The sequence below is a fragment of the Myotis brandtii genome, unplaced genomic scaffold (genome assembly GCF_000412655.1).
Source record: "Myotis brandtii unplaced genomic scaffold, ASM41265v1 scaffold634, whole genome shotgun sequence".
Taxonomy (NCBI): Eukaryota; Metazoa; Chordata; class Mammalia; order Chiroptera; family Vespertilionidae; genus Myotis; species Myotis brandtii.
The window spans coordinates 2,227,194-2,249,769 of NW_005370427.1; the positions used below are offsets into that span (position 1 = coordinate 2,227,194).

The 22,576-nt window shown below is 45.0% G+C and overlaps 1 protein-coding gene across 1 annotated transcript in view; it reads right to left on the reverse strand.

The window, feature by feature from the left end:
* LRRCC1 (leucine rich repeat and coiled-coil centrosomal protein 1) overlaps positions 1–22,576 on the reverse strand; it is a 32,120-nt gene that overhangs the window by 4,413 nt on the left and 5,131 nt on the right. The window contains exons 3-17 of the mRNA XM_014528471.1: positions 21,324–21,491; positions 20,432–20,607; positions 20,129–20,341; positions 14,370–14,569; positions 13,982–14,057; positions 12,926–13,074; positions 12,186–12,390; positions 11,193–11,332; positions 8,757–8,958; positions 7,879–8,064; positions 6,890–7,064; positions 5,935–6,098; positions 2,729–2,937; positions 2,500–2,637; positions 517–652 (exon numbers count right to left, since the gene is read on the reverse strand). Of these exons, the coding sequence (XP_014383957.1) occupies positions 517–652; positions 2,500–2,637; positions 2,729–2,937; positions 5,935–6,098; positions 6,890–7,064; positions 7,879–8,064; positions 8,757–8,958; positions 11,193–11,332; positions 12,186–12,390; positions 12,926–13,074; positions 13,982–14,057; positions 14,370–14,569; positions 20,129–20,341; positions 20,432–20,607; positions 21,324–21,486 (2,532 nt within the window). The 5' untranslated portion in view covers positions 21,487–21,491. The remainder of the gene's footprint in view (positions 1–516; positions 653–2,499; positions 2,638–2,728; positions 2,938–5,934; positions 6,099–6,889; positions 7,065–7,878; positions 8,065–8,756; positions 8,959–11,192; positions 11,333–12,185; positions 12,391–12,925; positions 13,075–13,981; positions 14,058–14,369; positions 14,570–20,128; positions 20,342–20,431; positions 20,608–21,323; positions 21,492–22,576) is intronic.

Sequence of the window (22,576 nt, forward strand, 5' to 3'; positions counted from 1 at the left end):
CACATTAGAATCACCTGTTGAGTTTGAAAAACACTAGGGTCTGACCCCAAACTGTGAATGAAAATTTCAGGGGAAAGCTTAAGCATGTCTATTATTAAAAGCTCCTTTGTCAATGATAGTAATATGACAAATGTGATAGTCCTGAGCCCTAATTAATGATAAAATACTACTTTTTGAGAACTTTCCCAAGGGAATGATGGCTTGTGTTTAACATACTCACTCCTCACCCTGCTCGTGTACAAGCAAAGGGGCTTCGCTCTGAGGCTGGTTAGGGAGATGGTGACTTTCACGCAGAGATCACAGAGCAGGTCCACACCAGTATCACTCATGACCTCGGTTTCATTGCAATTATATTCTACAACCTGCCAACATTTGGCCTGGCTTCATGATAGTTTTGGCAACATTCTTCATATCTATTTGGTCATTAAATCATGCTGCCTTTTCTCTTTATCAGTCTCAATTTATTTAGCTGTAACAATTCAATAATGATAATCAAGTGCAATTTACTGATAGTACCTTTAAATTTGCAGAATCAATATATTTTTGCTTTTCATTTTCCAGATGTATTATTTCAGCGTGATGAGCTTCAACAATTGCCTCCACTTGTTTTTTAAAGGCATCATCCATACAATAAAGCTTTTCCACAGCATCCCTGAAACAGAAAACAAGACCCACATCTTGGTGTGTATAAAAGTTAGGATGCTTTTTCTTCTGAGATGGCAGCTCTCACATTCATATTTCAATGGACACATAACTCCACTAAGTAGCAAAGGGTGCTCCATCTCAGGAACTCCAGCTACAGGCAGCTCGCCCTCCAGCAGAGTCAGCCAGCAGCACAGGGCAGGGAACCTCACACCCATTTGTGAGTCTCGCCTCTGAGCTCCTGCTCTGGTCTCCAGCCTGAGTCTGTGGGAGGGGACTGGAAGTACCTTCCCAGGGATGCCACCTCCCCCAGGCATGTGCAGTGTGACACAAATCTGAAGTGTATACTATAGGCAGGTTTACATTTATACATAGACTAGAGGCCTGGTACATGAAATTCGTGCACTGGGGTGGGGAGGTCCCTCAGCCCGGCCTGTGCCCTCTTGCAGTCCAGAACCCCTTGGGGGATGTCTGACTGCCGGTTTAGGCCCCCCTATGGGGAGGGAGGGATCGGGCCTAAGTCAGCAATCGGACATCCCTCTCGCCGTCCGGGATCCCTCGCTCCTTACCGCCCACCTGCAGCGGAGGCCGCTGCACTTGCCAGCCATGAGCCTGGCTTCTGGCTGAGCGGCACTTCCGTGTGAGAGCGTACTGACCATCAGGGGGCAGCTCCTGCATTGAGTGTCTGCCCCCTGGTGGTCAGTGCGCATCATAGAGACTGGTCGTTCCACCATTTGGTCGATTTGCATATTAAGGTTTTATTACATAGGAGGATGTGTCTGATTTCCCTGTGCTAATGCTTAACAGATAAAACCCTAGGTTAAAAAACACATTAGTGTTAAAAGTTTAGTACTAAAAGTTTCTTAGAGGGAGAACACTACTTCCTTTTTATTAAACTAGAGACCCAGTGCATGAAATTCATGCACGGGTAGGGTCCCTAGCGGCTGCTGGTTGCCGGCAAGGGCCTCCCTTCCCCCGGCTGCCTGCTGCCACTGCTCCCTGGTGGTCAGCGCACATCTAACTCCCCGTCAGTCGAACTCCTGTCCGTGGGGACAATTTGCATATTAGCCTTTTATTATATAGGATATGAGTGACTTTGTTTAAAAAGTCCACAATGAACACTTTTCTGCTATTGGTTCTGAGCCGAGGACCCTGGGTAGCTGTGAAAGCACAGTGCAGCAGGGCTATCAGCAGATGCTGCCGTCAAACCTTTCTGCAGAGGATAACACCTCCCCTAATCTTAGGGAGTGGAAACACCAGGACACCTGGAATGGAGCCACCACCATGGGAGTCTGTGCATGCTGTCCACACCTCTCTATTTCGACAGGAGACTGATCCCGAAACTGCGTTACACAGTTTCAAGGCTGTCAACTTTATAAACTATTGTAATAGGCCTAGTTACAGAGTTTACAAGGTAAAACCTGCATTTCCTCTAGAGCACTTACAAAACCCACACAAGTGGCCACAGGAATGGCTTCCTCCCCCTTTGAAATGGGCTCCGGCTTCTCTGGCCCAGAGCCCCAGACAACGTACTCCTCAGAGAGCCATACGAACAGCCAAGCATACTGGCTGCTTCCAGGAAGAAGCATGAAAACAGTAAGCGCAGTAATAAGACAAACATACGTACAGTAATTACCATGTGTCAGGTACTGCACTTCCCCACAAACACAGACAACAGACACAGACTTACAGCTCACAGCACGGAAGAGGGAACTAGTACCTTCCCTTTATAAATGAAATAATGGAATGGAAATCCAATATTTGGCAAATAACTTCATCCAACATGTTTTTAGCTTCCCCCCATCTTGCCCCTCCCCATTCCCAGACGGCCCCAGTGCCTGAGGGCTTCATGCTTACTTTCGTAGTTCAACACTTTTGTCTCTTTCCGCTTTCAGCTTCCTTTCCTTGTTCTCAAATTTCTCCTTCACTTCCTTTACTTGCATTTCCAGATTACTGAGGAGCTCCCCTTTATCATGCCACTTCTGATTAAGCATACTGACAAGAGAAGAAGGAATGTTAGAGACAGAATTGGTCAGACAAGTTATTAAGCCACAGTTTACTTCTTAGCAGGAAACACAGAGAATACCTGTAAGCCTTTCTAATTTCTTCAAGTTCTAATTCCTTTACTTGCAACTGCTGTTTTAGTTTTGCTTTTCTTTCATTGTGTCTTTCTAGTTTCTCAATTATGTCATCCAGTTGCGAAGATTTTTCGTCAAGTTGTTCTTGAGTACATTTCTGTATTTCACAGATGTTTTCTTGTAATATTTTGATTTGTTCCTCTCTTTCCTGTAAACACTTCAAGAAAGAAATAAGTACTTTATTAATCCTAGATGTCTCATTTCCTAATTAAATAGGTATGATTTTAAATTATTTTAAAAACTACAAAAATGAATTCAAAGTTCAATGAGTGTTTTAGAAAAGATATACGGACTATTGTTTAGGGGCTATTAAGAGGGAAAATTTTTGTGCTACTCACACTTTTTATTTCAGGAAGTTAGTGATTACTAATTACACAGAGAGTAGAAGGGAAAGCAGTGCAATGGGAATTCAATTATGTCATTTTGCATTTGAAAGAATATGTTTTCAGGACAGAAAGAAAGAAAACTCTAGGTGGGTGACAGGGATACAGCAAGACTGATGCTCAAGGGATTAACCATTTCTACTGCACACACACTTTAAATAATGTCCGATTTCATGACTAGTGAAATGTCACGTGCAAACAGACCTCACATCCCCCAGACTGAGGTGGACTTTTGCTGTGTCTTCTGTGCTGTGAGTCAGGCACCAGGAGGGTCAACCCGCCTGAGGCATGTGCCATGTGCAATGTCTGCAGGTCCTGCACGACCCGCTGCGCACCAGCACTGGGCTGTGGGTGTGAGCGTGGAAGAGGGTCTTATTTTTGCCCCGATTCTCCCTGCCCCACTTGCCTCTCATTCCTCTTGGGAAGAAGATGGAGGCAAACAAATGCTGGACAAGTCTACTTTAGGGCGGATTCTCAGTGTCACACAGAACGTGGTGCAGCTCCTCAGGGTGTGACAGAGCTAAGGATTCTAAGAAAGGTAGTCAGGGAGTCTTGACTAACAGCTGCATAAGCCAAGAACTGCTCATTTTCTCCCACGACTCCCTGAAGTACTTAGGTGTGGGCAGCCTTCACACACGTTATCAAGAACCCACAGAAGCCACGGAAGATTCTTATGAAATAACCCTCTTAGTAATCAGAATAGCACTGCAGCACCAGGGTCTCGTGCTCCATGTATACTGAAAAGTACCAAAATAACATGAGAAAACAGCATTTTAAAGAATTTCTGTTTCAAACTTCCATAGTCAGAAGCTAACTAGAGAATCTACTCAGGTGTAAACATCAAACTCCAAAATTTGCATTTTAAGTCATTGCCCCTTTAAGTTATCAGTTAGGTTGACTTAACTGCTGAAGAAGCTCTGCCCACTATCTCTGCATGTCCTCAGGTCGAGGAGGCACCAGTGTGACTGTGTGGTTAAGACAAGCACAATGACCGACTAGACCAAATATCATCTGCTTTGCCTTGTGAAATTTAAATGCAAACAACTAGTCTTCCTGATTCTTATTTACCTTATCAAAAGACAATAAGCTTGGCTAGATTTTTAAAACAAGAAAAACAGCTTACTGCTAAAACATTTCAGTAACTATCAGTGAAGCTTGGCATGTATGAAAGATATTTGAAATACTGGATATACTGAGACCAAAGTTTCAATTGAGAGAACACCAGTATCATTGGTCAAGAATACAATTCAGCCCTAGCTGGTTTGGCTCAGTGGACAGAGCATCGGCCTGCAGACTGAAGGGTCCCAGGTTCGATTCCAGGCAAGGGCATGTACCTTGGTTGCGGGCACATCCCCAGTAGGTGGGTGTGCAGGAGGCAGCTGAATCAATGTTTCTCTCTCATCGATGTTTCTAACTCTCTATCCCGCTCCCTTCCTCTCTGTAAAAAAATCAATAAAATATATTAAAAAAAAAAAAAAAGAATACAATTCAAGTAGTCATACCCCATCTAGCTATGGAGAAAGCAACATGGGAGTATGGGAGTAAACAGGGTCCTTCATTTTCTGTACTTGATGAAATTAGGAAGTTTCTTAAAAATGACTAAGGAAAAAAATAAAATATTAAGTGGTTATAAATTCTCTAAAGATTGAGGTCCTAACTTTAAGGGCGATAATCCCATTTAGAAGTTTCTTTAAAAACACCTTTTCACCCAGCTGGTGTGGCTCAGTGGTTGAGTGTCAACCCATGAACTAGGACAGCCGTGGGCAAACTACGGCCCGTGGGCCGGATCCGGCCCGTTTGAAATGAATAAAACTAAAAAAAAAAAAAAGACCGTACCCTTTTATGTAATGATGTTTACTTTTCTGCTGAATTTATATTAGTTCACACAAACACTCCATCCATGCTTTTGTTCCGGCCCTCTGGTCCAGTTTAAGAACCCATTGTGGCCCTCGAATCAAAAAGTTTGCCCACCCCTGAACTAGGAGGTCATGGTTCGACATGCCCAGGTTGTGGGTTGGATCCCCACTAGGGGGTGTGCAGGAAGCAGCCGAATAGTGATTCTCTATCATCACTGATGTTTCTATCTCTTCCTCTCCCTTCCTCTCTCTGCATTCAAAAAAAATATATTTTAAAAATTTAAAAAATGAAAACTCCCTTTTCAGTTATTTTTACACTTTAAGAAGAAAAGTTTGGAATTTAAGTTTGCTTTAGTGCTCAGGACAATCTTCAGAAACTTTCTCTGGAGATTTTCTACACGTTGAAATAAGTGATTCTGTTAGCATTCTCTCAGGTGGGCCCACGTAAGAAGAGGTGGGTACCACTGGCACATGGTGGCCTCGGGACAAGCATGAATCCTGCAATCTAGTCATATACCTTCACCTACAAGAGAGTAGGTTTGTCGTAAGTTTGAGAAGTGAGAGCAGTATTGAGAGATATTAAGCAATGCTTGAAAGGATATTTTAGACATATAAAACGTTTATTTTCTTGTGGTTCCTAACCCTTCATCAAGACTGTTTCTAGTTATTTCAAAGGGCAATAACAACATTCTTCATAAAACCTTTAAGTAAATGTAAGTTCAAGTCAATAAATGAATGCCATGTATCACCTTTAAAAGCAAAGGGGAAAGTACTGCAAAAGGAACACATGATAACCTGTCTTAAACTCCACAACAGCTGGACTCGCACAGACAAAGCATTTATTGGAGACTCCACTCTGATCCAGATTCTCACACCTGCCATATGCTGTCTTCCCAAAATAAACGCCAAACTTACAGCTTTTAATTTCCCGATGGTCTCGGTTTGGTCCTCTATGATTTTGCACTTAATCCGCAGCGTGTCGCTGTCTTGCTCGTTCGTCTTCCGCAGAGACTCGTTCTCTTTGCATAAACTTTCGATCTGCGCCTCCAGTTTCCCGCGGTCCTGGGCCAGACAGGATCCTGGAAAGCAAACACCACGGAGGCAAACTTAGGAGATGGAGGGTTTGTCTCTCATGAACATCGAATTCCACAGCGTGTAACAGATGAGGACAAAGGAAAGCTGGCTACAGAAACGAGATCCGCAACAGCACACAGTATGAGGAGGAAAGGGCCAGAAACAAAAGGCACATCAGCCCTGTGCTGTGTGAAACCCTGAGCCACAATCGGACAACAAGTGACAGGCGGTCCTATCTAACTGGTCAGGATAATGCACACCCACTGCCAGACCACGCGTGATATCCCATGTAGAATGACAGGTGAGCCATGCTCCGTTAAAGCCAGCACCATGGAGCGAATGTGGTGCCCTACACAGCCACCTCCGCTGGGCAGATTTCGAGTGGAATGGACTGAGGTAGGTTAACCTAAGCCGATGGTGGTTTTCATCCACACGCCATTTAGCATTTCTCCATGTGTAACAAGCTGTTAGCAACATGTTTAGAAAAGAACTGAATGCGGCATCCGTATGAAACCATGTAAAATTACTGTATGAGAAAGAAATGTTTTCAACAACTTAATTCAGCAGTAGCATGGGAAAGGTAGACCTGGTGAGAAAAGTAACCCGTTATACCACCAGAAGGAAAGCCAACCAGGACTCAGAGCAGCGCCTGGTACAATAAGCCACTTCCTGTTTCCGGGAGGTGGCCCTGACCCTGGGTCGTGGGGCAGGAAAGTCCTTCCTTGTTCTCTCCTATATACAGATCTGCTCCTTTAGCAAAATGGGCTAGTTTCCCTTTAACATTTGAGAATTTTACCCTGTTGTGCCAGCTCCTGTCCCCACACTTTTCTCTCTGTCCTGAGACCGTAAATTAGTGACTCCTTGGCTGCGAGCTCGGCAATCAGCTGGACTTTCTCGTGCTTGAGCAGCTCGATCTGGATGCTCTTCTGCTTGTCGTCTTCGATCAGGAGCTCAAGGGTGCTGATCTGATTCTGTATACTCCCCAGATATGGGAAAACGCAAAGCAGCTGTTACACTTCAATGCTCCTATTCCTACTTTCTTGCATTTTATCATAAGAAAAATGTTATTTAAGCAAATACCAAGTAAATGTTCCTCAATTTTACATCAGAATAAGTTTTAGTTTTATTAACTAAAGATACATGTAGGTCAGAAAATGAAGTCAAAGTATAAGAGGCCACTCCTTCAAACACTCTGAATTTTATTCTAACACCCTAAGAGCAACCACACCTGTAATATTCCTAGTTTCTCAGCATTTATATGAGTCACCTAGAACAGCGGTCGCCAACCTTTCGGACCTCATGGACCACCAGTGGTCCGCAGACCACCGCTTGGCAACTGCTGGCCTAGAGGTCACTTGCAGAAAGGAAGTTCTCTTGGCAAAATATCCCTAATGTTTAAAATGGCGACAACAGACATTAATTTAGATTATGTGTGGGTATGTCTAAAAAACCACTACTACAAAAGTTAATACCAGCAACCCACATGCTATTTCCCAAAACTCAACAATCTGAGCATCACCGTCACAATTTCTTCTCTCGCTATGCAACGGTATACTAGCTACTTAGTTTCCTAGTTAATTCCCTTATCATGCTTAAACACTATCTTGGCGTATGTAGTGCACTCTGGTAAATTAGCTAACCTCCCAGTTCTATTACTTTTCAAACATGTCAAGTACATAATTAGTATTATTGAAAAGTTCAACATTGTGCACTTCCTAAATCACTGCAGGCATTTGGGAAATGACATAGCAAACAGAAGGAGAATACAGCGTTACAATGTCTTACCTGCATGTTTGTTGCTGTTTCGTGTTTCAGTTTGGAGACTTCCGCAAGCTTTGTCTTTTGCTCCTTCACCATGCAGGCCAGATCTTTAATTAAAGAGGAAGACTCGTTTTCTTTCCGTTGAGCCCAGACAAGAGCATTCTTGCTCTTTGCTAACTCAGTTGCAACACTTTCAAAACCATCTTTAACCTATATTTCAAAATTGCATTATAAATAGCAGTTCTCCAAATATTTAGAAAATATTTGTTTCTGGAAACAACTTCTTTCATGTTTATTTTAATATATATATTTTTTATTGATTTCAAAGGGGAAGGGAGAGGGAAAAAGAGATAGAAACATCAATGATGAGAATCATTGATTGGCTGCCTTCTGCATACCCCCTACTGGGGATCGAGCCTGGAACCTGGTCATGTGCCCTTGACCGGAATCGAACCCTGGAACCTTCCGTTCGCAGGCCAACACTCTACCCATTGAGCCAAACCGGCTAGGGCAATTCTTTCATGTTTAGAATCTCAGAGGTTTAGCAAAATAAAGTAATGATAGCACTCAGTGCTGCTGTGTGCCACCCGGAACACGGCTGTGCTCAGCACGTGGCAGAGGCCGAGGCCGGGGTCTGGCTGCAATCCCCGCCCTAGAGCCACAGGGGAGAACCCAGGTTCCCATGCTCCGCGCCTGACCACCACAATCTGACTGGGCTTTGGGAACAGCAGGGAGAGTAGTGGTGATCTCAGTGCGGACGCTGGGACTCTAGGAATTTAAGTGATCTGCTTAAGGCCATATAGCCAACATGTCCACAGACCTACAACTCTAAAGTGGGGTCCTCTTATCACCCCATATCTGCTGGTTCTGTTTTCAATAAGAACCTAAATGCCAATTCTTACATCTTTAAATCTTCTGGCTTCGAGAGTTAAAGCAATACGAAATTCATTCTCCAAATCCAGGTACTGATGATTTAATGTGTCGATTTTTTCTTGGTATCCTTTGATCTCTTGCTCATGCTTTGCCTCTTCTTTTGCCACTTCCTTGGCTATGGCTTCCTGGAACTCAGCATCACTGAAAAACGCCCTTGTTTCAAGTTCTTTCCTGGAATGAAAAACAAACAACAATCACAGAATGCTGTTCCCTTGGAAAGAAAAACCTTAAAGTTTATTAAATATTATATAGTCCCTAACTGTCCTCTAAGATGAGCTCCCTACCTTCAAACACAGAAACTGTACCAGGACAGAGAAAGAATGAGTTTTCCTTGACTGTGCTCAGCGGGTGGGATCAGAGGCATGGCCCTGGTGTAAGTTCCCAAGACATTCAGGCCCATTGGACGGCGCCAGGGCTCCTAGCCGCACCTGCAGCTCTCCCTCCCTGTGCCTTCGGCTCTGAGTCTTTGACATACAATAAATGCAGCCTGACTGGTACTAGTGGTTGGTCAAGGAAAAAAAAATCAGTTAAACTGTGAAATTATTCACCAATCTTTTTTGATATAAGGCCAGTTTTTTCTTTAAATGTGAGCTCATTCCTTTGAGTTCACCACTATTTTTTCTTGAATAAACCAAGCCATTAATACAAAATCCACTATTTCCAGTCTGGGTTTCTTTAAACTAGAACAAGATGCTAAAAAAAAAGATATGTAAAGGAAACTAAGTACAAATTTATATATTGCTTTTGTTTTCCCTCAATCTTTCATACCTGTTCTACCCATACATAGGATGCCAATTTCCCCCCAAGCATCAGTATTTAATTTCTACATGACATCACAGAATTGGCTGGGGGTAGCTGGAGACAAGCAGCCGAAAGTGTTCCCATGGCTGGGGACTCAGAGCAGGGCGCTGCACTGAGGCCCAGGGCTCCACTGGCCTGCCACCCTCTTCTGTAAACAAGGTTTTACAGGAACACGGCCACGCCCACTGGCTTAAGTCCTATCTGCAGGGAAGGCAGTTAGCTGTGGCCTGCGAAGCCTGGAACCCTTTCTTTCTTTCTTTCTTTTTTTATTGGTATGTTTTTGATTTTTTAAAGAGAGAGGAAGAGAGCAGGATAGAGAGATGGAAACAGATGAGAAACATCGACTGCCTCCTGCACGCCCCCCACCGGGAATGGAGCCTATAATCTGGGCATGCGCCCTGACCAGGAATTGTTCCTGGGTCAACGCTTAACCACTGAGCACCACCAGCTGGGCTGGAATCCTTTCTATCTGGCCCTTGGAAGGAAACGTCTATTAGCAGCTGCTCCACAGGAGTAAAGAACCACTGAGCGTGGTGTCACTTGGAGATCCAATAAAACAGTTTTTGGCACACGCCAATGACCAACTTTAGGTTGGATTTGCAGAAATGCAGGAACAGTTTCCAGGGAAGTGCCCACACCTCAGTAAGTCACCTGTGCCTGTGAGCTGCCACTGCACTAGGAGGGGACCCTACCACATACACAAGCAGCCCCTCCCATGTGCTCTGCAACTAGCCTCCCACTGCTCAGTCCTGGCTCCTGTTTGTGGAGGGAGATGGGAAGGGGTGAGGGGGAGGAGGAAGAACCAAGCAGCTTCTTTCCTTTGCTTGACTGTCCCCACTGCCTGGTGCGCTTTCATTTACCTGTGCTCTTTTTAAAAATATATATATTTTTATTGATTTCAGAAAGGGAGTGATAGAAACAGTAATGATGAAAAAGAATCATTGATCGGCTGCCTCCTGTACACACTGGGGATCGAGCCCGAAACCAGGCACGTGCCCTGACTGAGAATTGAACTGTGACCTCCTGGTTCATAGGTCGAAGCTCAACCACTGAGCCACGGCAGCAGCGTTTACCTATGCTCTTGCTCCTTCAGTGCAAGAAGCTCGTGAAGCTGCTGCACCTGCTCCTTTTCTTGCTGAAGGGAAGTTCGAAGTAAGTTAATTTCTCGGTCGGCAGCCGCCGCCTTGAGCTCTACCTCTTCGATAAGCCGCATCTGGGGAAAACACACAATTATAGTACTTAAGACAATAACTCCCTGCTTCCATTGCCAGTTCCCCAGGAAAAGTGCCTTCTAAATAATAGAACCTAGTGCCCAAACTGACTTTTAAAATGTCCTAGGTCCATGGTTGGCAAACTGGGGCTTGCGAGCCACATGCAGCTCTTTGGCCCCTTGAGTGTGGCTCTTCCACAAAATACCACGTGTGGGCGCGCACATACAGTGCAATTGAAACTTCGTGGCTCATGCACAGAAGTCGGTATTTTGTGGAAGAGCCGGTATTTTGATCGAGCCCGAAACCAGGCACGTGCCCTGACTGAGAATTGAACTGTGACCTCCTGGTTCATAGGTCGAAGCTCAACCACTGAGCCACGGCAGCAGCGTTTACCTATGCTCTTGCTCCTTCAGTGCAAGAAGCTCGTGAAGCTGCTGCACCTGCTCCTTTTCTTGCTGAAGGGAAGTTCGAAGTAAGTTAATTTCTCGGTCGGCAGCCGCCGCCTTGAGCTCTACCTCTTCGATAAGCCGCATCTGGGGAAAACACACAATTATAGTACTTAAGACAATAACTCCCTGCTTCCATTGCCAGTTCCCCAGGAAAAGTGCCTTCTAAATAATAGAACCTAGTGCCCAAACTGACTTTTAAAATGTCCTAGGTCCATGGTTGGCAAACTGGGGCTTGCGAGCCACATGCAGCTCTTTGGCCCCTTGAGTGTGGCTCTTCCACAAAATACCACGTGTGGGCGCGCACGTACAGTGCAACTGAAACTTCGTGGCCCAGGCGCAGAAGTCGGTATTTTGTGGAAGAGCCACACTCAAGGGGCCAAAGAGCCGCACGTGGCTCACGAGCCAGTTTGTCGACCACTGTCCTAGGTGATGACGCTGTGGTCACATCAGGGACAGCCCTGGCAGCAGCGACACTCGCTTTGTCTGCTGCTCATCGCATCCAGATTAGAAAGTGTGAAGTGAGGGACCGTGAGATCAAAAGAGAAACAGACACGCAGAGACAGAGAACAGACTGGCGCGGCTGTCAGAGGGGAGGGGGGTTGCAGGCCTGAGTGAAATGGACGAAGGGATTAAGAGAAAAATATACAGATGATGTACTATAGAACTGAACACTTGAAACCTATAGAATGTTATTCATCAATGTCACCCCAATAAATTCATTAAAAAAAACAACAACCCTTCAGCTGCCCCAAAGAGCCTTTACGTCCTGGCTCTGGGAACACAGCCTAGCAACCTGCAACACGTCCACCAAGTCTTCTGATGGCCTTGTGAGTGCAGGAGCCTTCATTCAGTAACTCCACAGCTCACTCGCCTCCAGTCTACCGGACAACCAGAGCTGCTTCCGCCGGAGCCAGGCTGCCCGACGGGACAGCAATACCTGTGCCGTCTGCTGCTGCCCTTTCTGCCGCTCCATCTTCTCTAACGCTCTCTCCAGGGCTCTCAGGTGTCGAATGTGATCCTCTTGCTGGTCTCTCGCTTTAATTAATTCAATGGTCAGTTTTTTAATTTCATTTTGAAGTTTGTGAACCATAACTTCGAGTTGCACTTTGGAATTTCTCTCTTTAAAAATAATCTCCTTTAACCTAAAACAGAAATCAGATGCATATATTACTCATTTAAAGAGAAAAACTGTAGTCAACATCAAAGGTCACAGTGGAGAGGAAGAATGCAGTATGTTTCAAACTCTCACTAGATTAAAAAAAAAGGCTAAAAATCAGAGTCCACGCCCCTCTCCCACCCCTGAAGCTAACACTGTGCCACAAGGCACAACACACTTCCTGGATGAATGAAACGTCATCGTATGTGAACTTCCTTCGCCGGCAAGCTCTGCTGAGCCATTGGTTCCAGGCACTGTGCGGGGTGTGGCCCTCCTGGCCAGCAGGACGGAGGGTGCAGCCTGTGCCTTCCAGGAGCACTTGCTGGTCCTCACTCGGCAGGTGTATCCATCTACCTGACCCCTCTGGCTGAGCCCAAACGAACGGGGCCTGCATTCTTTGTTCTGAACAAGCTGCCGAAGCACTAATGCTGTAGCCACAACACGGCTCTGATCTCACTTCAGCCGGCTGAAATGGAGGGTTCCGCTGCGAGGCCACGCTCCAGGCCGGGCCGCGCCCTCACCTGTCTGTGGTGAGCAGAGCCAGGCTGTGGATGTCCTTCTTTTCGTTTGCATGCTTATGCAGCTCATCGATATAATCCATGAGCTTCTTTTCAGCTTGTTCAGCTTTCCACCTCTTCTCTCTCTCCTGGTCTAGCTGCTCAACAAGTATCTGAAAGAAAATAATAGTGTTGTGTGAACTTGGAAAAATTATCTTGCCTCAATTTTCTCATTTATAATATGGAAATAGCAGCACCTCATTCAGAGGCTGTGGGGAGGGTTAAACAAATTAACGGAAGTGAAGCGTACAGACCGTGCCAGGCACGTAATGACCACTCAGGAAAGGTTAGCTACCATCACTGTCATGACAATGACTATTATTTTCCTCAATTATATTTCAAGCTTCTGTACTTGAAAAGAAGAGGAGGAAACCAAAAGGTGTGAAACAGTTTAAGAAGTAATTATATTATTGGAAGAACAGCGACATCACAATCAAAACCAGAACTTCACAAGTAAAATAAGGGCAAGTTAATAAAGCTATAAATAAATCAGTCCACCAACAATTCTTAACAACATGAGAATGATTCTGGCAAATATTGAAGAATTTTAAAATTTTTAAATGCCTCTTAATCTGGAATCCACGGACCCCTAATTGGGTTTCGGGAGAGTCCTGAAAACCCTGAATTAGCACGCCTGTGGTGCGTCTAAGGGCAGACTTCCCTGCGAAGCCCCAGATTTCCTTAGACACGTGGGTGTCTGAGAGCCAGAAGTTAGGAAGCACCGCCGGGAATAAGAACGTGAACATTTAGACAGGCCGTCTTCTCCACAGAAAACTTAACACAGAGTCTCACTGGAATCTGATTTAAGTAAGTGTGTAATTGCCATATCTTCAAAAATTACACAAATAATAACATCACACATCTGGAAACCAGGAAGGAAAAATAATTTCCATCACTCCAATAAAAACACACACAATACTTTTTGCTAATAAAAACATGCACTATTTTTCTGGGACTACCTGTATTTAAACTTAAACCCAAGATCACTTGCATGCATTTCTCTTGAGTCTTTTTCCCTACCCGGTAGGTGTCCTCTGGGCAACTGATGTTCACTTGCATCAGCTCAGTCCTCGGCTCCTCAACCTCCTCCAGTTGGCTACAGTTCGCCAGAGAGGAACATATGTATAAGTCTTTAAAGAAAGGCTGCTTCATTTTACGACTGTAACTGCAAAGAACAAAACAGAAAATAACCCAGAGAATGTGCAGCATTTATATTTTTCACAAGTGAAGGACACTCTATCCCAGAGAAAGGAATGGTTCTGTATAAACATACACGGATGCACAGAGCAAGTCTGAGTGGCAAGGCTGAGAGCCTGCGGCTGCTGTTAGGCAAGTAGAGAGCTTGAGGAGAAAGTGTAGTAGTAACTTGTGTGGGCCTTGTCTGAATTTCTAAATCGGAAGTAAGTACCTTATGGAAGTGTTGCTGTTTTTGTTGTAGTGCTTAATAGTCTGAATTGTTTTGGAATAATATGGGATTTTCGATCTTCGAGGAACTTTTCTATTGCATTCTTTTCTGTTGCCGCCATAGTCACTTTCAGAAGTTATATCCATGTCTCTTTTCAGTATCAGGTCTTTCTCGGGAACATTATCTATTAAAGAGCTAGAAGTCTAGAATAAAAAACCAACAAAGTTTGATTCGGTATAAAAGACTAAAATTTGAAATGTCCTACACTATGATGGGCTCTTACAAGGTCAAGGTCTGTAAAGTCAGAAAGCTTGGAATTAAACATGGGGAATCAGCTTCTGGTGTGGACAAGTAAGCTCCTATGGGTGGACTCTCTCAGGTAACAATTATAAACTCTGGGAAAAATAAAAACAAAACAATAAACAAAAACTACTTGTAGGCCCTGAGAAATGAACAAATACAAGCTTATTCTAGAGTAACTGACACGTGGGAAAATAACTAGACGGGGTGCTTCCGTCTCTGTGGTTTTAGCCTGAGGATATGGCCAGCGAGCGCTGTGCAGGGGTGAGGATGTAGCACAGCGAGCGCTGTGCAGGGGTGAGGATGTATCCCAGCGAGCGCTGTGCAGGGGTGAGGATGTAGCCCAGCAAGTGCTGTGTGGAAGTCCAAAACTCAGGTAAAAACGTCAGGCTTTGGGGTCTATACAATCAGAGAACAGCGCAGAGATGGCAAGTGAAGGACAACAGTAAGCAGCCCAAGAGACAAAGTGATACAGTTCAAGTCAAAAACAGGGACCCTGGAGGCTGCTAGGGACATCGACTCTCCACAGTGTAACATCACAATATCCAGAATGACCCAGCAGCACCCACCCCAGGAGCAGCCAGCCTCACTACTCCCAGGAGAACAGACAGGCAGTGGAGGGAGACCCGATTGTGCTCAGTGGCCTAAAAAGTATCCTCGTCATGAATAGAGAGAAAAAAGCTCAGCAGAGAAACAGAAATTATTTTTAAAAAGAGGAAATTTCACATCGGAAAAGTACAACGTCTGAAGTAAAAGTTCCCTGGCTGAGCTTCACAGAAGAATGAGGTGACAAAAGAAAGAATCGGTGACCCTGAAGATGGCACAGTGGACATTACTCAGTGTGAAGAATACCGAGGAGAAAGTTAATAAGATGTCCAGTCTCAGAAAACTGTGGGACAACGGCAAAGAGCATGTAGACTCTGAATAGAGAGGAGAGAGAATGGGACAGAAAAAGAGTTGAAGAAATAATGCCCGAAAGTTCCCATACACTGGGTTTAAAATGCTCAGAGAAACAAACCGTCAGCAGGACAGACATGAAGAAACCCATCCTTAAGCACAATGCAGCCAAAGTGCTGAAAACCAAGAGTAAATATTAAGAAAGTTGAAGGGAAACTGGCAAATCCAAGTCAGAGTTGGACGTTTAACATCTTGCATGCAACCGACAGAACTGCAAACCGTGAGGAAGCCAGGAATCCCCTGAGGTGCCGTGCAGCTCCCAGCCTGAGGCCACAGCTGCAGACACACACCCTGCGCGAGGCCCAGATGACAGCCATCGAGACAGGCGTGCTGGGCCAGAGAAGCCTCGTGGAAATAGCCTGGAATGGGCTCTCTGAAAAAACAGAAGTAAATGAGACACTTGTCGAATGTGGCTAACGCAGTCTTTAAAGGAATATTTACTGCTTTGAATGATTAGGTTAGAACATGTCCAAAATCAATAACCTAATAAGCATTTACATTAAGAAGCTAGAAAAAGAAGAGTAAATTAAAAGTAAGTAAAAGAAAAAATAAAATGTAGAAGTTGATATTGTGGGAAAAAGTAGATAAAATGAACAAAGTTGATTTCTGTAGAAATCAACAAAAAGCCAAGCTAAACTGAACAAGACAAAACCAAGAGTGGCCTTTGAATTATGTAAACATTGAATTCATCATTAAGAACCTCCCAGGCCCAGGTGATTTCACTGGTGAATCCTATTGAACAATTAGGGGAGAAATAATTCCAGTCTTACAAACACTTAGAACACAGAGCAGGAGGAACAGTTCTCACCTCATTTACTAGGCAGCCTGCCCCAAACATGAAAACCAAAGACCCTACCATGCAAGTATAAACCAATATCCCTCATGAGCAAAGACATCAAAACCCTTATAAAGTACCAGCAAACTGAATCCAGGAATATATACAAGAGATAATATATCGTGATTAAATGAGGCATACTAGTATATCAAGAATGCAATGTTTATCATCTGAAAATTAATCAATGTAGTTCATCCTATTATATTAACCCTTTGAGTGACAACCAATATCCTAGGAACTATGCTAAAATTGCCAAGGCATTTTTGCTGATTTTACAGCAGTTTAGGAAAAAAACCTTCATAAAATCGTAGTACCTGTAAAAAATTAGGCAGATAAATGCCAGTGGTCAATTTTAGAACTACAAACATTCGGCATCATAAGTAATCTGCACTTAGGTGCCATCTGTCAATAAAGAGTGAACTACTAGCATCTAATAGTGACACTGCAGGAGGAGCGCGATAGCGCTCCCGGCACGCTTAATAAAGAGTAAAAAAATCAAGATTATTTCAATAGATGCAAAAACATTTGATGAAAAAAAATTCAACACCATCAGAAAATGCAGAACAGAAGTAAAGGATTTGATACAGGACATTTATGAACAACGTACCACTAGCATCACACTTCATGGTCACATAGAGAGCACTCTGGGCCAGGAGGCGCCCACCTCACCATTTCGGTCAGCACTGCACTGGAGACCTCAGCCGTTGCAATAAAGCAAAAGGAGCAGCACAGAGATCAGGGAAGAAGGAAGAAGTCTGTGGATGATTGTTTATGTAGAAAATCATCAGCAAGACATAGAACAAGGACTAGACTAATACATTCAGCAAGGTGACAGGACACAAGTCATGTACACAAAAATCAACCACACTTTTACGTACAAGCAGCAATCAAGTGGGACACAAAACTACAAAAGTTGTTCAGTTTACAAACAATTATAAAACAAAATTTAATACAAAATTTTATACAGATGTGTAAAACTTGTATGTTGAAAACTACTGCTGAGAACAATGAAACAGACCTAAATAACAGAGATAAGTTCACAAATTTACAACTCAATATTAAGATATAAATTTTTCAGAAACAGACAAGCTGATTCTGAAGCTTAAAGAAATGCAAGGAACATAGAATACCCAACATAATTTGGGGAATAAAAAGAAAGAATTGTAAGACTTACATTACCAGACTCATAAAAGGGACCAGAAATAGATTCTATAATTTATAAGGTCATATAATTTTTTATTTTATGTATTTATTTTTGCTTGGTTAATCCTCACCGAAGATATTTTTTTTCACTGATTTTTAGAGAGAGTGGAAGGGAGGGGGGAGAGGGAGAGAGAGAAACATGATGTGAGAGAGACACACCAATTGGTTGCCTCCTGTACGTGCCCGACCAGGGTAGTATGGAATCTGCGACCCAGGTACATGCTCTTGCCTAGAAATTGAACCTGTGACCCTCCGGTGCATCAAAACCACCCAGGGGAGGAAAGAACAGCCTTTCCCACAAGTGGTGCTGGGAAAACTGCCCACCCACAGAGAGGCATGGACTCCGACTGCTTCCCACACGCACAGACCTCAGCTTTTTGGAGAGTAACACAGGACAATGTCATCATGACTTGGGTGACTTGGGGATACCCAAGAATTTTAAAATGCACTGAATGCAATAACCATCAAAGAAAAAATGATACAATTTGTGAGAAAATACCCACAAATATTTGACAAATACATGACCAATATCTGACATTAGAATTCAGGATATAGAATGAATTCTTGTGTGTGTGTGTGTGTGTGTGTGTGTGTGGCTGGCCACATGGAGCCCTTCCCGCCTCTCCAGCACGCTCACCTGGAGAGGCTTCGGGGATGCCAGCTACTGCTTTCTCTCCCTTCCCAAACAGAGATAGCGTGGGCTGGAGCTGCACTGCCCCATCACAGGGAGACTCGAAGGAATTCTTATAACCCAGTAATAAACTAGCAACTCAATAAAATATGGGCAAAAAGTTTGAACAGACACTTCACAAAAGATTTATGACTACTCAGTAAGCCCATGGAAAGTGCTCAGCCCTGCCGACCATTAGTGACATGCAAATTCAAGCACAGTGCACACCAGAACACAGCCAGCAGAGTGGCTGCAATGAGGTCAGTGCTAACAGCACAGTGTGTGTGTGGCGGGGGGGGCAAGGGGAACTGAGGGGGGCGGTCAGGACTGGGCGGAGACAGCGACACAGCCCCTTGGGCACTGCTGGCGGGACAGCGTGCACTGGCACCCAGAGGCTCTGGCAGTGTCCCGTGTAACTGAGCACACACCCAGCCCCACTCCAGACATTCCGCTTCCAGCTGTTCACGGAAGGGAAGGGAAGACCTAAGTTCACACACAGACTTATCAGCAACGGCCACAGACGTGGAGCTAATCTGGCGGAACCTCAGGAGGACAATGACAAATAAACGCTGGTATATCGTACAGTGGACCACGACATAGCAGTGAAAACAAAGTAGGGACAGTCATGCCCACACTGATTTCCAGGTCATCAGGCACGAGGCTCAATGGCCCCCCTACAGAGGACACTCTGGTCTCCCGGTTTCCGCTCTAGGGAACAGGACAGTGAGCGTGACCCTACCTACTGGACCGGGCCATCGTGAGAAAGATGTGCGAGTGCAAGAGAAGCTGCCAAGTGCGCTTCATGTTTAAGTTCAGCTGAAATCTAAGTTCTGACGCTGGTCGAAGAGTCGGCCACGAGAAAAGATGGGCAGGAAACCTGAGGAGACGGAGGCCCAGAAGTATGTCAACAGCAGCAAAGCACGCCAGGCCAGCGCTGCAGCCCAGCCCTATCACCACCTCCTCTGCGGCCCCAAAGGAACCCAATCTGCGCTCCGGCACGAGGAACCCTGGCAGCCTCACTCTCTCTCCCCCACTCACCTACGGGGGCCTTGTTTATCTGGCACTGCTGGTACCACAGCTACGACAATAGTTCAGGATTATTAAAAACCCACCGACCGGAAACATCCCCTAAGCGTTGTCTGCTTCCCACCCCCACCCCAGCTTCAGAAAATAATTAAGTATTAAAATTACAAATTTTGAGGTCAAACTGACATTTGACTAACAGCCTCGCCTTTCGGGGGAGGCCGGGACCCCGACAGCAGCGAGTCCAGGACTGTAGCTCACCCTGAACAGCAGTGTAAGGGGCAAAGTCGAATGAGTAACTCAGGGAAGTAGAGATTCATTTGGGGAAGGTCTACTGTAAAGAGTCGAAGGAGGAAATCTATGAATTAATTTGGATTCAGCTGTGGGTTCCAGAAGTGGTTTTGACCATCAAACAACTGAAGAGATGACAGAAGAGGTCAAAAGTGACTCCCAATCCCCCCTGTTCACAGGCAGGTGCAGAGAGAGTTTGAAGTAATAGGGGAGCAGGTGGAAATAGGGGAAGCACAACAGAAATCACAGTAGAAGGTCTAGAGGAGGACGAGGAAATGAGGGGAAAGTACATCACTGTTCCCGCCCCGGGGACTGTAACAATCCCACTTCTGGAAAAGACAAGAACTGACAGACACACACACAGACACATGCACAAATGCAGTACAGTGTTTCTGATGTCCGCTTGAACCAATTTTCACTTTACATTTTTTGAACTATTTCTTCAACAAACACAGGACTTAGTAAAATAGGAAAAATAGTTACTTCATTGAGAAGCTGTAAAAACTGATCATCTAATTTCTGAAGTTTCATCTCATTCTGAAAATCGCTATCATGATTATCCTTCTCTGGCTCAGAAGGTGGGCACACGGACATGAAAGACGGCAGCCCCGTGTCAGTCGGAGGACTTGCAAACGGGTCCAGGGGGGCCATGTCATCACCCGTGGGGGCCGTCACCACCGGCAGGCCGTCAGCGATCTAGGACAGACACCACCAGACCCTCAACATGTGCGCTGATGAAGGACAAGCTGAAGGCATCTTTGTATTAGGGAAAACCCAATACCATACCTCATCTTCACTGATATTTAGGGGAGAATCAGATGAAACCAAATTATCCAAAAGACCTTCGAAGCACTGCAGACTTGAGGAGTTTATCTGTGACAGGTCTACCGGCTCACCAAATATGTTCTTGCAGTCCAGGATTCGAAGCTGTGGCAGGGTCTGCAGCATAATTGCTTGGTACCCTGGAGACATATTCAAAATGAAAACTCATGCATTAAAGAAGTTAATTACTTGGAGAATCAACTGAATTTGTCAGCTACCAGAGGTACCTACAACTGCCTAGAGTTACACTCTAAGAATATCTCACAATGATAATTTAATTCTGAGGCACTCACTTATCTATAATAATAAAAGCGTAATATGCTAATTAGACAGGAGAGTTTAATGACCTTCCGATGTCCTTCCAGACAAAGCCACGGTGGCAGGGGCTGAGGCAGAGGCGGTTAGGGGCGATCAGGCAGGTGAGCAGTTAGGGGCAATCAGGCAGGCAGGCGAGTGGTTAGGGGCGATCAGCCAGGCAGGCAGAATGGTTAGGGGCAATCAGGCAGGCAGGAGAGTGGTTAGGGGTGATCAGGCAGGCCGGCCAGCAGTCAGGAACCAGCGGTCCCAGATTGCAAGAGGGTGCAGGCCGGGCTAAGGGACCACCCTCCACCCCCACACGAATTTCGTGCACCAGGCCTCTAGTCAAATTTAAAACTGTTTAACAGAGTCACTAATTTATTCACTGTGTTATTCTTTTAATAGCAACTTAGTTTGTCTAAAAAAATATTTTCTTTTGCAATTATGTTTTTCCAAATACATAATAAAATGCTGAAAAGCTTAAGACAAATAAAAGCAAGTTCTAAGCACCAGCTGCTGTGAACACCATTACAAAGTGCAGTGAATTGGAGGGTCCTACCCGGCACCCGACAGACAGGGTTATCCTCGCCATTCTTCTCCAAAACCAGGTTTGTCAGGAAGTGCAAGCCCACCATGCACTGGAGCAGGTGGTGGATGCTGTCTATGCAGTTGCTGTGCAGGTCGATGTATCTAAGCTTATGTTTGATTCCATGAAGGGGCATCAAACCTGCAAGATGAAAAAACCCTGCTGATGCCACAGCAGCCATTTCCCCAATAGCTCACAGAACACTTGATGTGGGTTCTACTTCAAGGCGAAGGCACAAGGCGAGCGAGGCCTCGCTGTGAAGCTGCACCTCGTGGAGAGGGTCAGTCAAGTCCGCTTGTTTTGAGAACAGAGGCCCCTGGTATGAGTTCCATTCAAACAAAACTCTCAGGCCTCCTAGGCCATGCAGGAACTTACAGAACAAGCAAGGCTCCAGGCTCCTTCCTGATAAGCAAACACTGAATAAGCTTCCATTGTTGGTTTGAGCATAAAATACAAATAGCATTTGATTTAGTCCCTGGTAATACCTATAGCCCCAGCTTATCTGGGGTGTGGTAAGCCAGGAACCCCACCTTGACAGCCTCATGTGCCCTACTCAGGTACCCCTAGAGCACTGGCTGTTTTACTATTTTGCTCATTTGTTCATTAGATTCCACATATGGTATTTGTCTTTCTCTGACTGGCTTATTTCACTTAGCATAATGCTCTCCAGGTCCATTCATACTGTCCCAAAAGGTAAGAGATCCTTTTTTATTGCCGCATAGTATTCCATGGTGTAAATGTACCACAGCTTTTTTATCCACTCATCTGATGGAAACCTGGGCTGCTTCCAGATCTTGGCTACTGTAAATTATGGTGCTATGACACAGTGGTGCAACTGGCCATTTCTCTTTCCTGCCTCAGAACCTGCTTCCAAGTAGAGCTTGCTGAGCAAAGGTGCAGCCCGAAAGTGTGCCTGCAGGGCTCCCTCAGCCCTGGAGAAGGGAGCTTGTCAGTGGACCGTGCCCCAGCCTCCCTTCTCTTGGAAGGGCCATTCTGAGATGCAGCTGCACTGTAAGGTCCTGCTCCACATTCCTGGCTGTCCCCTAGTGTCCCTCCTCCATCCACAGGCTCTCCAGGACCTCCCGCACTCCCGCAGTGTCATGGCTGCAACACCATCGACGTGTCACATCTCAACTCCAACCCATTACACAAACACACACATACATTCGTCACTGGTTGTCCCCTAGTGTCCCTCCTCCATCCACAGGTTCTCCAGGACCTCCTGC